This window comes from Chionomys nivalis, chromosome 8 (genome assembly GCF_950005125.1).
Source record: "Chionomys nivalis chromosome 8, mChiNiv1.1, whole genome shotgun sequence".
Taxonomy (NCBI): domain Eukaryota; kingdom Metazoa; phylum Chordata; class Mammalia; order Rodentia; family Cricetidae; genus Chionomys; species Chionomys nivalis.
The window spans coordinates 52,972,048-52,987,252 of NC_080093.1; the positions used below are offsets into that span (position 1 = coordinate 52,972,048).

Sequence of the window (15,205 nt, forward strand, 5' to 3'; positions counted from 1 at the left end):
CTTTGGAACTGTTTCTATTAGAATCCCTGGTGAGCCATGACCATCCGAGGGAAGTGGCTTCAGGCCTTTTAAAACTTTTTGAGCATTTGAGACCTTTCATATTAAGAGATGGGTGGGCAGAATCTCTTGACTTCAGCATCTATAGCTTTGTTTGTTTTGTTTTTAATATAGACATTCACTATGTAGCTCAGGCTGGCCCTGAAGTCATGATCTTCCTGCCTCAGTTTCTAGGGCCTGAAATCACAGGTATGTACCACCACACAGGCCCGGTCAGCCCCTAGTTTTGTAAGGTCCCATGAAGAATGATCAGAGGAGCTTGCCTGGGGTTTGGCCAAGAAAAACATCTTGGTGGTGACTGGTGCCCAGGTTGGGCAGAAACTGGAGTAGGGAGATCTGTCCCATGGATGTATCTTCCAGATGGGTGTTCCCGGCAGGGCAGAGCAAAGAACAAAGCTGCTGGAGGTGGTGACAGGGCCAGAGGAGAACGGAGATGTGATGACCCCAACTCTTCTCCAAATCTGGTGGGTCTGCCTGATCCACTGAGCTCCCTTCCCCCATACAGAGCAAAAGGGTGTGTGCTTGTGCCTGGGACCGAGCCTTTGGAAACCTTGTTCCCTGTGGCATCTAGATGTCTGAACCTCAGTTTCCTCATCTGTAAAAAGGACATCACCTTGGCAACGGTGTTCAGTTGGTGCGCATTAAAGTCAATGCTACATCTAGCCAACGTGCCCTTCACATTCAGGTCCTCTCTCTGAGGGTTAGGGCCCCTAGTGTATGACAGCCTTGACCACAGGCAAGGAAGTTAAGGTGGTCTATTTCCTCTCTCTCTCTCTCTCTCTCTCTCTCTCTCTCTCTCTCTCTCTCTCTCTCTCTCCTCTCTCTTTCTCTCTCTCTTTTTGGTTTTTCGAGACAGGGTTTCTCTGTAGCTTTGGAGCCTGTCCTGGAACTAGCTCTTGTAGACCAGGCTGGCCTCCAACTCACAGAGATCCGCCTGCCTCTGCCTCCCGAGTGCTGGGATTAAAGGTGTGCACCACCACTACCCGGCTAAGGTGGTCTATTTCTGAATCCAGCCTCCCTTTCCTCTGATTGAATGGGCTGTGGTCCTGGGCAGCTTTAAGCTTCCAGAATCCCCACCTGGCACTAATGACTCGGGAAAGTGATGGGGAGAGCACATGACCCCTTTCATCTGGGGTCACATTCTGACCAAGTGGCACCCATGGCATCTTACCTCTAGGTGACCCTGGTCAGGGAGGTTGCACAGTAAAATGAACTTCTCCTCTCCATGGCCTTGGCAGGACATGGTTCCACACTGGGGCTGTGAAGTGCTCCCGAGTGGTGCTCCACTTCATAGCTGGCACTCCTTCCAGGAGGTTGCCCTCGTGTGCCCAGCCTGGACTTCCCTTAAGACAACGCCCTCCTTACACCTTCTGCTCCCCACACTCCCTGAGTCCTGGGGCAGAGAACATGTTTTTGTCATAGTTCTGGGAAGCATCATGGTGGCTTGGTTTCCATGGACACCTGGGATAATGGGTGGCTGCTGAGTTAACTCCAGGTTATGTCTCCAGGATGCCTGGCCATCTCACCCAGTGGCTGTGGACAGTGGCCTGTCTCATCTTTGGACTCTTGGTCCCCGGGCACATGCCTTACACGGAGGCAATGCTGGCACTAGGAGGTGGCTTCTCTGCAGTCCGTGATTCAGCTTCTAGAATTACTGGAACCCACGGTGCCTGAGACTCTATGACCCGTGTGGCCATAGCCTGCTCAATGGTGTGGTGCACACAGTTTGTTGTCCACCCTGCCTCCACATCTGCAGGCTGAGGAGACACGGTGCGTGGTGACACTCCCCTCTCTGGCTAGAGACCGCTTAGGTTCGCTGTTGTGACTAGTCCAGACCCAGGGACAGAATGCTTGGTCCCAGTGTGCACCCCACCCTGGATGAAGGCCACTCAAGGACGTCTGACATTTTGAACTTCTAGAAGCAGCCGGCAGTTGTGAGATCAGAATTGCACTGACCTGCTTCTAATGTCTTCTTCTTTTCAAATGAGAATAGTCACTAAAACACAAATATTTTGTGTTTTTTTTTTTTAGCAAAACATAAACCAAAAGCCACCGCAGACCCAGATAATCATTACTGGCCAGCACCACCAGGGGGCGACACAACACAAGCACTGCCCACCCAGGGTGTCAGGAGAAACCATACCACCCCTACGATAATTCCCTAAACCATGTGTGTATTTAAATGAAAATACTGGACGTGTTAGAGCAGAGAGCATTTTAATGGAAAATTAATTGATAACACAATTCTGTTTCAACGTTCTCTCTCTTTTGTTTTTTTAAGCATAAAGGACTGTGTGTGTTCCACAGTCTTCTGACGAGAAGGCCCCCCACACAGGGGCTCACGCCTCTCAGCACTCAGTTCTCTAGTCGGGCTTTGCTTCTTTAGGTTGTGCATTGATCTGGGCTTCTCGGTTCAGAAGACAAGGCACCAGAACTATTTTTATCAGCTACATTATACATTGAAGATCTATTGATCCCTCATCAAATATACAGTTACAGTATGGTTTTATGCAGATTAGTTCAAAACACCCAAGGCACACACTTTGTTTTTAAATCAATTTTTTTCTATTCAGTATTTATTTGAAGGCTTGTAATAAAGTTTCGGATTGGCTGTGAGCAGAGTTCTAGCAGAAGCCGCAAACAGTGGCTGTCGTGACTTTAAACATCAACCAGCAAAGACTATGAGCTACAAACCCACATCCCGGAGCGCAGGAAGAATCTGCGTCATCAGTGGGAACTTGAAGGGTGAGACATGGGGCTGACAGAATCTGGGGCAGGGTAGTGGACACTGCCGGATTCTACCCAAAGCAGGCAGCTGTATACCTGTGGTTGTGGGACCCCTCCATCCAGGATGCTCCCACCCAGGGCATCCAAAGGTGCAGACATGGTACAGACCCCCAGGGAGCAGACGCCTCAATACAGTTCAAGAAAAGAGAAAGTTGACCAGTAGACATCTCCTGATGGAGGCCCACCTTACCACGGGGTCTGGGAAACATCACTGGATTGGGAAACTGGAGAACTGACGGTCTGGGAGGATCTGCTGGGGACTTCAGGGAGCAAAGGACTAGGACGGGACGCAGTGGCTGCTGCTACTTGGATGAAGGGTGTGTCCAAGAAGAGACTCTGTCGGGGAACTCAGGAGGCCAGAGGGGTTCAGCGGTTTTCTCATATACTTTCCGGAAGTGCACGGACAGCCCTGGGCTCCTGATTCAGCAGTTTGCTAAAGACCCAGATTCTCTCTTGCTCCCCTGGCCTTAGTCCACTGCAGCTCACGAAAACATCGGCTGGTTAGGTCAGCTAGAGAAGCTACTTGGTCTTCAGCTCCCATGACCTCTGGCCAGCCGACACCCCTCAGTGTGGCGAGGACACCTCTCCTCCCAGGAAAGAGGGAGCCGAACTTGGCTTGGTCTCTGGGTGCCCTGCACCCACCCTGAAACTAAAGGGACAGCCAGGCCTGACGCTCTCGGGAGTGGTCATGTGAGCCCACTTTGACATTTTGTACAGTTCTAAAATAATATACAAGGTTTCCGCTTAGACAATGAGGGCACTTGAGGAAACAGGCTTGAGGCAAAGTGGCTGAAGGAGAGATGCCACGCCGTCACGTCACCTGGTCCAGGTAAAGCTGACTAAGGTGTGGGAAACACCCTACACTGGATGGCAAACTTGATAGCTCTGAGGAGTCAGGTTCCACCTTCCCCTTTGTAATCAGAACCACAACCTTATTGCAAGAGTATATTTATTTTTTTTACAGTAATTTTGGTTGCCATACAAGAGATCGAAGGATTTTTTTTTGGGGGGGGAGTGCAAAGTACAGGAACTTTCTCTCTCTCTCTCTTTCTCTCTCTCTCTCCCTCTAAATAAAGTCTAAAAAGAAAAAGAGCACAAAATTAACAGCAACAAAGATAATGTGACATGTGTTGTTACACACAAACTCTAGTGTGAAACAAGTTAGTATTTAAAACCGAAAATTGCTAATGGGAGAAAAATAATCATTATTTGTGGCCCCCCCCACTCGCACACACACACAAAAGTCCTTGCCAGGTCAGCTGGGTAATGTTTGCTTGTTCAATAACTTAGGAAAAAACTCACCATTTTATTAACTAAAGTATCACAAAGATTTCTTATGTAAAGTTTCAGCACAGCAGCAGTCACACTGAGTTATTTTTAATTGTATGAATTAAATCTAAAATGCGCACGGACACCCCAGAGCAGGGATCCTGGCGGGTATACACAATTTACAGCTTGAGAGATTTTGGTTTTGTATACACAATATTACAGAAATTAGGCATGTAAATTTATGCAGTTATTTAAATTACAGTATATAACAAAAGTTGATCTTAAAACCTGGAAGAGTGGTAACATGGTCCTCATGAGCAGTTTAACATCTGATTCACCACTGAAGGGGGTCCTGGAGCAGGGCCTGGTCCTGACATGTTCCAACTGGGGAGAGCAATTGCGGCAATTTCAGTGAGGGACTATTGCTTTCTTAGCAACATTAGCTATCAGAGATAGAGACCAGTCAACTAGGCAAACGTGTGTTCGGGTGGTTGGGGGTGGGTTCTGATAGGCCCAGCGGTGTTTCTGTGACCAGACACTGCTAAGCAGAGCTGGCTTATCAGCTCCCGAGGCTGGCAGTCAGCTTGCTTCTGCTTGGTGGCATGTGGCTTGAAGTCTAAGGAAGGCAGTCATGGCCTGTCACCTGCTGCCTAAGTCCAGCGGGTCCCAAGCCATCAGGTCTCCTGCCTGGCATCTGCCTGGCACTGAGTACAGAGGTAATGCCAACCGGAGGCAAAGGAAAGGAGCCCAGTGACATGGCACACCGAGGGGACTTCAGAGAACCACCCATGGAAGACAGATTAATGGCAGGGCCACACTTCCACACTCTGAACTCTTTGCCGGCGACCCACAGTGTCTGGATTCGTGTGTGTCTGGGGCATTACTCCTTCACCTTGCTGTGGGGAACCAACAGAACCCAGACAAGGTGCTTGCCAGTCACCTGCTACCAGGTGAGCGGATGATTCATAAGTTGGGGTTGGCCTGCCAAGGGTTTGGGGGGAAAAGTCAGATTTGAAGCCTTGGTCTCCATTTCAAGGGGTGTGTGAGGGCGTGTGTGTGTGTGTACATGTGTGTGTGTGGTGTGAGGGGGGCATTGATTTTGGAGAAACTGCCAAGCTGTAGATTGTAATCATTTTTGAAGAAATAATTGCCCTTCAGTGATGGCTCTGTGGCAAGGCTGGGAAGGGAAGAGCTGCAGGCTCCGATGTGGCCAGGGAAGAAAGCTATTTTAAAAGGTTGCTTGTATAATTGTCCCAAGGAAATGGTGTCATTAAACCGTGAACCCTTTCTCCCTTTAGCATTCCAGCACGAGGTGGCACAGAGGCTGCCCAGTAGACCAGCCACTTTTTTCCCCCTTAAAATATTGTGCTTATGAACTATCTGTACACATATTTAAACCTGCGGTAAAGAAAGATTTTTTTTTTTTAAAAATTGCTAAATTTTATGTTTTCATTCCAGAGCTGTTCCAGGCCTCGTCAGACATGTGGTTGTGAGCATAAGTGAAGGAAAAAAAAAAAAGAAACAATGTTTTATAATTAGAGATGGGCTGGGCTAGTTCTGAAATAATAAAACCATAACCTGACATTGACGTCTCCTCTGAGTGTGCGGGAGAGGGGGATTCGGGAGCCTGGCTGGCTGCATAGTGGCTGTGTGCAGTCGGTGACCTCCCTGGGACATTAGAGGTATTGTTTTGGGAGGGAGGAGATCTGGGGGAAGGGCAGGCTCAGGCAGCGGGCCTGAGGTGAGGCTTGGTCCAGGATGCTCCCTGCCTTCCTTTCCACACATGCTTACACTTTGCCACAACCTGTGCCCCACTTTCTGTCCACCAGGTCCTGACCATGGGCTTCTCTGAGACCCAGACTTACAGTTAAGACAAGCTGGTGGGATCCCCGCTATCTGAGAGAAGGGAGAAAGGCCCCTGAGTTCCACCTTTCTTGGCCTCTGAGAGGCAAAGGGCTGCCTCAGCAGGATGCTTCCCATGGCCTGGTGTGGATGGAAGGCATGGCATCCCATTCTCTCCCAGGGAGGACAACAGCTTCCCTGGGCAGCCGTGCTTACCACGAGCCTCAGGTCTTCTTGTCCTTGTCAGATCAGTTGCTTATCTGTCCTGTCCTCTGTGGAGCTCAGCAGACATCCGGATAGTTAAAGTAAATTCGAGAGCCCCCGCCTCTCTCTCCTGGGTAGCTGCTGCTCTGGGCAGACACCTGCTCTTGTCCTGGAGGTTGTGGGCTTAGACAGCCACACACTGGTTGGCTCTGCAGCCAGGCCTCCCTCCTCCTCAGGATCGTGACTTTGTGCTTTGACTAACTCCGTGTGACTTCAGTTTGGCCACCCTGGAATTAAATGCTAATCGGTTTGCAGGAATAGAGAAAGCAAGTTAAGCAAGCTGGGCACGATCCCGTCCACACAGCCACCACTGCCAGGGACCTTGGGGCCAAAGAAGCTCAGATGCACATCACAGGAGTCAGACAAAGAGGCGGATGGGACAGCATTTCTCTACCGTCTGGCTCAGGCGGGGCTCCACCTGGAGCTGCTCACTGAGAGCTGAGCACAGGGGAGGGATAGGAGCCAGTGAGCCCACCCGGAGGCCACAGGCCTGAAGAAAGGCTGTGTTCTGGGGCTGGAGGGTGAGAGCTGCCCAGAAGGCAGAGGAGGGAGGCCTCAGGAGGTATCTGGAGTACACTGGTACCTGCCACAGGAGGAGAGGGTCCCACATGCCATCGACAGGAACCTCTGGGACCATGACAGAAAACCCCCTTACCATCCCTTTGGACAGAAGCCGCCCAAGAAATCTGCATGAAGAGCTGGGTTTTGAGGCCCTGGTTTGGCCACACCAAGGACACCCACAGCGTTTCTTTGGGTACCCAGAGACAAGCCCATGGACCGAGAGTGGTGCTCTCAGCCTCTGTTTGGCCACCACACATTTCAACATAAGCCCATCTCTACTTATAACAAAGGAGTCTGTAAAGGCCCAGGGCAGCCACCCTTATCTGTCCAGCAGCTGTTTCAAAGCCCTTTCTATGTTCATCCTATGCCCGACTCGAGTCACCCCCAGATCTATCAAGTCTTCCTTCTGGAGGTTTGGCAGGTGGCTACCATCAATCTCATTGTCCATGAAGGTCTCCTTGTGTTCGCCCAAGTTCAGACTTTCCAGCCAGTCTGCCACGTCTGGTTTCGTCCACAGGTGGACAGGCTTAGTTGTAAAAGGCTTATTTGAGATTGGCTGTTGCAGTATTGAAGGAGATGGTGACCTGCTGCGTCCTGCTGGGTTCAAGCCAAAGAGGTCCCCTGCAGGGGACTGGCTCGGAAGGCTAAAGACATCTGAGAGTGTGGGGGAGGGAGAGGCTGCGGCAGCAGACAGAGGGGTGGGCAGAATCTCTTTGTTCAATTCTGTGGGTGAGACCACGGGGCTCGGGGCACGCCGTGGTCCTGAGGTCCTGCTTTCATAGTCGGGGGGCCGGCTCTGCAGGGAGATGGGCTGGGAGGTGCCGGGGCGAACAGTGAAGGTGACCGTAGTGCTCCGTGTTCCTGAGACTGTGCTCATGATCTCGGGGCTTCTGAAACAGCAAGGAGAGAAGAACATCACTTCCTGGTCACTGAGGATCGGGGATGGGAGGAGGAGGCACCCACACCACAGCAGAAAGTCTGCACCGGCAATGATACAGACTGCCATGCCAGTCAGAAGGGAACAGGTAGAGCGGGAGGCACCGCAGCACAGCAAGTCAGCTGCCACTCACCTGGGCCAGGCTGAGAGGAACCTGGGGGGCCTCCTGTGCAGGCCAGAACGAGCCCGGGCCCTCTCCAGTAACATACACCTTACAGAGGACTCCACAGCCCGCCAGGGCTCTGATTATGGGTTAAAGTCCTTAGATTTGGGACAAATGTGGGGTTTTCATTGCTTTAGAAATGCCACACAGGCACGCGGGGTTAGAAGAAATTCTCCTGGGGCACTTAGGGAGCAGAACATCCAGGCTGCTAAGTTCTGGTGAGCAGTGTTTCACTGTGGGCCTCGGGGTGTACCCATGCACTCCCTCCTTGGCCCTATTCCCACAGGAGACAGAAGCCCCCTCTCCCAGTGGTGGCCACGGGTGGTGTCCTTCTTGCTATGTCTGGGTAGGGGAGATCCTCAGAACAGGGAGGGACAGGCTTAACTCTCCCAGAGTCTATCTCCTCAGGCCCAGTGTGGGAGGATGATCCCCATTGGGAGGAGGACCAGGAAGTTCTCATCCTCACTCACCTATCTGGAGGTGGTGGTTTTATGAAACATGTTCCCCTCCCCACGCTGGGCAGCCACCCTGAAGACTTTCTAGCCACACAGCTGGGGGGATGAAGCCTCCCTCCAAGGCTTGCTACTCGCTCTGCTGCCTCCAAACCGCAGCCGTGTGACTATAAGACACCACCAGGGTGAAAAGAGGCGCGTCTCTTGACCTGGGCTCGCTCATGGGAATGTGGACACACTACACCCCTCTCATTTCTGGAAACGTCCATCCTGCCACAGGCACAACCTGGACTGGCGTGGCTCAGAGTTTAGCCCACACGCCTTCATGTCCTGTGGAAACTGGTAGGGATTGAGGGCTCCCGAGTCCACCTCTTAGGGGCTTCTGGTCTGTGGTATTATGGTGTGTGCCTTGAGCTAAAACTTCTGGTGTTGGTACACTGAACTTGTGGGACCTCTTGACCCCTGCAGGGTTCCAAGATGCTAAGAGACTAGGACCTCTTCAGAGCCTTGGTGAGCGGGGAGAACCTGGGGCAGCATACCGTGGTCCCTGGAGGGCACTCTGCCCGTCCCTTTCCCTTGGGTGCTGTTTGTTTTCTTTGCCTGCTGTGTGTCTGGGTGAAGTCACTAGCCGGTCACCCAGGCCCCTCTCTGTCCCGGGGAACACCCTTAATAGGTTAGGAGTGACTACCTCAAATATGGGATATTACAAGGGTAGAAAGTAGGTGTGGGTTCCGTGGGCCAGGACTCTGATGTGGATGTGTGGATTGATGCCGTGGAGCACCAGACCTGCAGTGATGGTTTCTGGAAACTGTAGGTACATATGGAGCATGCCATAGAGTGCTCTTTCCACCCAAAGTTTGCTCACACAGCCTGGTTACTGGTTATACTCATGGGCAGGTCATCTTGGCAGGCCTGAGGCAGCCTTGGAGTGAGGACCTGAGCCCATCTGGGCCTTGCAGCTTTCAGGGAACCCCGAGGATTCAGTTCTAGGTCCTCATGGAGAGGTAGGCCAGGGACATGGTAAGGGTCTGTGGAACCCACCCTGTCCCCCTCCGATTTTCAGGTTGTAGGGTGAGCCATTCCAGGTCCAGCCTGAACAAGCACTGCAGTTGCTTGGCTCTCTTTGCTATGAGTATGTGTGTGTGTGTGTGTGGGGGCTCGTTTCCAGCATGTGCCACCTCCCTATGCAGAAGTGGGGCTCCCTTAAGCAAGGCCCTGAGGAAGGAGGGAGGCAGGCCAGTGTCCTACAGGAGCTCCTGAGAACCCCCGAGGCAGGGAAGAGCTGGGAGGGACGTGTGTAGTTCTGTGCCCAGCACTGGCCTGTCCCTTGGTTGGGGACCAATGTGGTTGGCATGCTAGTCCCCCAAGAGTCAGCAGATGCCTGGGCATTGCTCAGTATCCTGGGCTGGGCTGGCTTTGGACAGGAAACAGGGGTAGGAGCAGGGACAGTGGCACACAGGGGAACACTCAGCAGGCTGCACTTACTTCTGCTCAGCATGACCCTCTTCTGCACACAGCACCATGGGAGCAAATGGAAACGACACAGGGAGTGGTTGAGACGACCTGCAGAACTGACTGGGAAGTGAGAGACTGCAGCCTCCTCACGGGGGGGGGGGCGGGGGGGGATAAGGTGGGTTGGACCCTGGCTGAATGCTCCACCTCAGAACCCTCCTGGCAGGCAGCCCAGTGGCTCGGACCTTGTGCTCCCGTGAGCAAAGGAACCCATGCCTTCTCTGGCACTCAGAGAAGGAAGACTTTCTGACCACAGCTCACAGCTATTTCCCTAACTCGGCTTTGGGCTTGGAAAGAATGAGTCAACGTTCCCAGTGGACAAGGCCAACCTGCCCAGCCTAGGGCTCTCTCAAGTTTACAACACAACATGGCAGTTAGTGCAGCAGCTAACAGCAGGGATATAGTCCTGGCCACCGTTTGGGGCCTGAGGTGCCCCACCCAGCACAACGACTGATGAGTAGAGTTGGACTAGCAATGCCGGCTAGCTTGCCGGCACGCTCTGAGCCTTCTGGGTAGCCTGCATCCTTCCTGGTGAATCACTCTGTCATGACTCACTGAATCCTCCCGCGTGCGCACAGATCATTATGTTGCTAGGCAACGGCCAGGCTGCTGGGCGGCATACACAGAAGTCTGTTACCCTGATTTAGAATAGATACACACTCACAAACACCCGCCTCTGGGAGGATCATCTCTCGCCTGCTTTTAAAATCAAATTCATTTTTAAAAAATGCGAGAATTAAAAAAAAAAAATCCAGCTGCTGGCGGACACGCGTCACCTGTCTTCCCTGGCAGGAACTGATGAGCTGGGAGGCAAATGGGAAACAACATTTACACTGTGGTTACCGATTCATTTGGGACCTGAGCAGCAGTGTGGCCAGCACCAGTTTTAGGGTTCAGAACCCTTTGGACATGGACCCTCAGCCACAGGCTCGCCTCAAGAACCATTTACTCCTAAACCACTTGTCTCCTCTCCTTCTTTTCCTCCTTCCTCATTTCCCATCTTTTGGTGACTTGAAATAAGAGTCTCACTGTTGATCTAGGTTGGTTTAGAACTTGTAGCAACTCCCCTGCCACAGCCTCCCTAGTACTTGTATCAGAAGTGTAGAGAACCACGTCAGGTAGCAGACTGCTTTCTCGTGAAGCTGCTCTGCCTTTCCGGGCTCCCACAAATGGGTCGCGGGGCTTGCGCTGTAGGAGCGGCACCCTGGTCTCTCCCTGGGACTGTTCTAGTGTTTGCCCAAGTTTCAGAAGCTGGGACCCCTCAGCACCCCTCATCCTGGACCTGGCTTTCTCCAGGTCTTAGGGTGTGGTCCAGAACTGGCGTACAACGGTAACAGCAGAAGGACCGGCTGTGGCCACTGTGCTAGCCTTCCTGCCAAGGGAGCTGCCGCAGTCTCCGCATCGCTCTCAGGGTTCCCACTTCGCTCACAAGTTACTAGGTCAGAAAGGTGCCTACTTCCAGGAGGAACTGTCTACCTGTGACAGACTCTTGTCAAAGGAGGGATGAGATCAAGAGCCAACACCCGAGGGGACTGGCAAGATGACTCGGTGGTTTAGAGCCCTGGCTGCTCTTATAGAGGAGGACCCAGGTTCAATTCCCAGCCAACCCATTCCTCCCTCTCCCCTGCCGCCTCACACTGTTCAACCATCCCTAATTCTAGTTCCAGAGGACCCAATGCCCTCTTCTGGTCGCAGCTTCTCACTCCTTGCCTCATGGCTGGGCTTGGACTTGCCTGCAGGAGGAGTCCCTTCCAGCCCAGCTTCACACTGTCCACCTGCTGTGTTCGGGGTGCTGTGCTTCCGGTTTCTATACAGTCAGCTCCTTTGTGTATTTCAAATTGCTGGAAATCACTTCCTCGGAGAGCCGGCTCCTTTCCGCACAGGGGCACTCCATCTTGACCGAGTATCCTTTTCCCTCTGGGGCACTTACCACATTGCCATCCTGTCTCGCCATTTCTCACCTCAAGAACTTGGCACTCCCCAAAAGGGGCAAAGACTGCGCTTTCTCAATGGCACCACATGGCGCCTGGTACCTTGGGCCATCAACAGAGGCTGGCGGGGTGAATGACGATGACCACACTTGCCAGTTGTGGAGGGCCACGGTGTCCTCTGTGGTGATGTCCTCTTGTCTCTTTCTTGAGCTGGGTACTGGGTACAGTGGCTGCTAGTGGCTTATTGAACTCCCTATCAGGGCTAGGCACTGGTCCCACGCTGCTTTAACCAGGACAACTAAGTGCTCTGCTTAGATCCACAAAACAACAAGAATGTCACTTGGGCCTGCCACCTCCACTGTGGGCAGATACATCAGCAGATACATTAGACAGGAGGCCTCCGAAAGTCGGAAGCTCTGTCTTGCTAAGGGACATTCCAGGGTCTCTCATGATGCCTTTATATATCTATCCCACAGGGGCTGAGGCACGCACCAACACAGCCATGTCCTCTGAGTTCTAGGCTCTTGGGGAGGGGAGAGCTGCTGAGCAGTGGGCTCCATATTGGAGAAGCCTATGGACAGTGGGGAGACAGTGATTTTAGACCCATCAGCTTCCTTTCTTCGTTCTGGTCTGACTCGAACTATGAGATCCTTCAGCATCAGGCCTGTGGCTGGAACTGCCCCACGGCTTCACTCCATGGATTTTTCAGGTAGGCCCGGGAGGTGTTTCTGATAAAGAAAGTCCCCTTTCAACATATTTGTTATTAAAATGTGCCTAAATTCCACATTGCCCTGATTTGGGGGTCAGGCTAGAAACCCTGACTATACTAAAGTTAGATCCCTTACACCCAAGGAAGCCAGTGCCAGGCCATCTAACGTTCGCTCCTTCCCTGGACCCTGTCCTGGCGCTGGCACAAGTGGAGTTTCTCAGCGCTCATAAGAGACTCCAGCAGCGGAAGGAACATTATTTCAAAGGCGAAATGAATTCAGCAAAGCTTTTCTCACATGGTGGAACCACTGAGGAACAGAGCTGGCTCTTCTTTGGTGAACAAAGTCACCATTGAGGAAACAGGGTCTCTCTGCCTTAGCGTGTGTCACTTCAGACGGCATGGCCAGTTTTCACTTTCCCTCAAACCCTCATTTCTTTTTTCCTCAGTAATAATTCCCTCCATTGGATTTTGAACCTCATTTTGCTCAGGATAATTCAGGACTCTCTCTCTCTTGTTTTGTTTTTGAGACAGGGTTTCTTTGTGTAACACCGGCTGTCCTGGAACTAGCTTTGTAGACCAGGCTGGCCTTGATTTCACAGAAATCCACATGCCTCTGCCTCCCAAGTGCTGGGATTAAAGGTGCGTACCACCACCACCTGGCTCAGAACTCCCAACTTTTATAAGCATTTACAAGTAGTGGCAAGATGCCTGCGTTGAGTGAGCCACCAGTTGTCATCCTGATCCCGACAGTGAAGGCAACAGAGTTGTTTGAGCAATGCACCTGAGGTGGCCAATGCACCTGAGACAAGAGGCAGAACTTGGACCTCTAACTGCCACATGGGATGCTTTGGTGGTTCTGTAAACTACCTGTGGTCCCGTGTCTTGCTGTTGCAGCTGGCATCCCAGTGCCCTGTGTGCGTGCCCAACCTGGTGCAGTCCTTAGATGTGAGAAGGAGGGCTGGAGGCATGTGTTTCCTCCACTGCTCGAGGTCAGCACTGTCGTCTCTCTCCTCAGCAGCAGGAGAGTTCCAGGTCCAACAGCTGCTCCTGTCTTCTCAGGAGCTCAGTCTTACAGATGGTCTTCAGTGGCCCTGTCTCTGGAGTCAATCCCCATTGTCATCTTAGGAGTAGTAACTTCCCACAGAGTCCCCTTGACTGTGCTTCATGGCCTCTTATGTGGAACCCATGTGACAGAATGCCTGGTGTTTGGAGGTATTGGCTAAAGTCCTTGCTGTGAGAAGCTTGGGTTATGAACAAATTGGGCGGTGGCAGTGCTGCCCACTGGGACTGTGCTGGTGATGGTCTCTGAGCTTACCCCCACCTGGCAACCAGGAATCCCAGCACCCAGTGCAGGGTAAGACTCCCTCCACTTGGAGCCACCGGAGATTGTCTAAGCAGGAAAACAAAGGACAGGGGATCACCTGCGACCATTCAGAATGACCCCGTGAATGAGGCCAGTAGACAAGCTCGGCGATCCTAACATGGGATCCCCCACGCCAGTGAGCTCTGCAGTCCTGAACTCAGTTCCCTCTCAGCTTCTCTTCTGCTGAAGATGGCTGTAACAGGGAGGCAAGAGAGGCTGCGAGTCTCTCCCGAGTGAGCTACCTGCTTAGCCTCTCTGAAGAACGGACCCTGCTGCCCATATGTAATAAACACCACCCCGGGGCTTGCAAACGTTTCACAAGGGGATGGACAACAAGGGGTTGCGCGGCACAGGCAAAGGGCGAAACACGCACATTTTAGAGACGTCAGAATATAACTTGCAGTTGTGTATGTAGTTACATCCACCAGAAGTGAGGGGTTTCTGCAGATGTCCCCTAGCTAGCAGGGAGCCATGGGAGCATGCTTTTGCACACCACCTGTAGCAGGTGTCCTGGCAACGGGCGGCAGCATCCACACTCTTCTTTACAACATCAACCAATCAGTATTTCTCGGAGGAGTAAAGCAGGCATCCAAGTCATTCACTTACAACCACACCGAAAGGTAAGAGAGAGAACTGTGGCTTACAGCCCAAACCTCAAGACTCAAATGCAGTGTGATGTCCCTGATTAATGGGCTTGGTTGTTTGAATCAGACACCTGCCCAGCGGGAGAATAAGGAAAGACTTCATTAGTCAAAACTATGAAACCCGAGCTTAGCCATCAGTCGGAGCAGCTGAGAAGCACAAGAACGCGGAACAACATCACGCATGTACACGTACGGAAACAAAAACAAGAGAGCCACAGAGAGGGTGGAGTTTTCAAGGCTGCTGGGTACTATCTCAAAGCCTCATATAGTCAAGGGGTTGTTCTAGAATCTTCTGGTTGGGTGTAGAAAGAATGAGTTTATTCTACTCCCATCCCAGTGAAGGTAGCCTGTTAAACCCTACACGATGCTGAAAATGGCCCATTGGGCCCAACTGGCAATGATCCCTATGGGATGTCACCCTGGGTAGGGTGATGCAGCCATGCGGCAGGTGTTCATCCTCAGCAAATGACCCAGCTCCTCCCCCAGTCCTCAAACTCACTAGTGATTGAGGGAGAGGGAATGACAGATGCATGTTCAGACACCTGGCTACACCACCCACCCTCTGGACACTTCTGGTCCCAATTTGGGTTTTAATGAAGCTCTGCCTGCCTTCAAGATGGTCTGGGCAAAAGGCTGGAAGGAACGGAACAGAGACCTGAGTTTCCTTCTGGAAGTGACCATGGGCCTGGCCCAGTGCAATCTGGCGTCTTTATG

The 15,205-nt window shown here is 52.1% G+C and overlaps 1 protein-coding gene across 7 annotated transcripts in view; it reads right to left on the reverse strand.

Annotated features, from left to right (window-relative positions):
* Positions 1-2,317: 2,317 nt before the first annotated feature.
* Shank2 (SH3 and multiple ankyrin repeat domains 2) overlaps positions 2,318-15,205 on the reverse strand; it is a 441,540-nt gene continuing 428,652 nt past the window's right edge. For all 7 annotated transcript variants that reach the window (XM_057777152.1, XM_057777154.1, XM_057777151.1 and 4 more), the window contains one exon: positions 2,318-7,670. In XM_057777152.1, the coding sequence (XP_057633135.1) occupies positions 7,100-7,670 (571 nt within the window). In that variant the 3' untranslated portion in view covers positions 2,318-7,099. The remainder of the gene's footprint in view (positions 7,671-15,205) is intronic.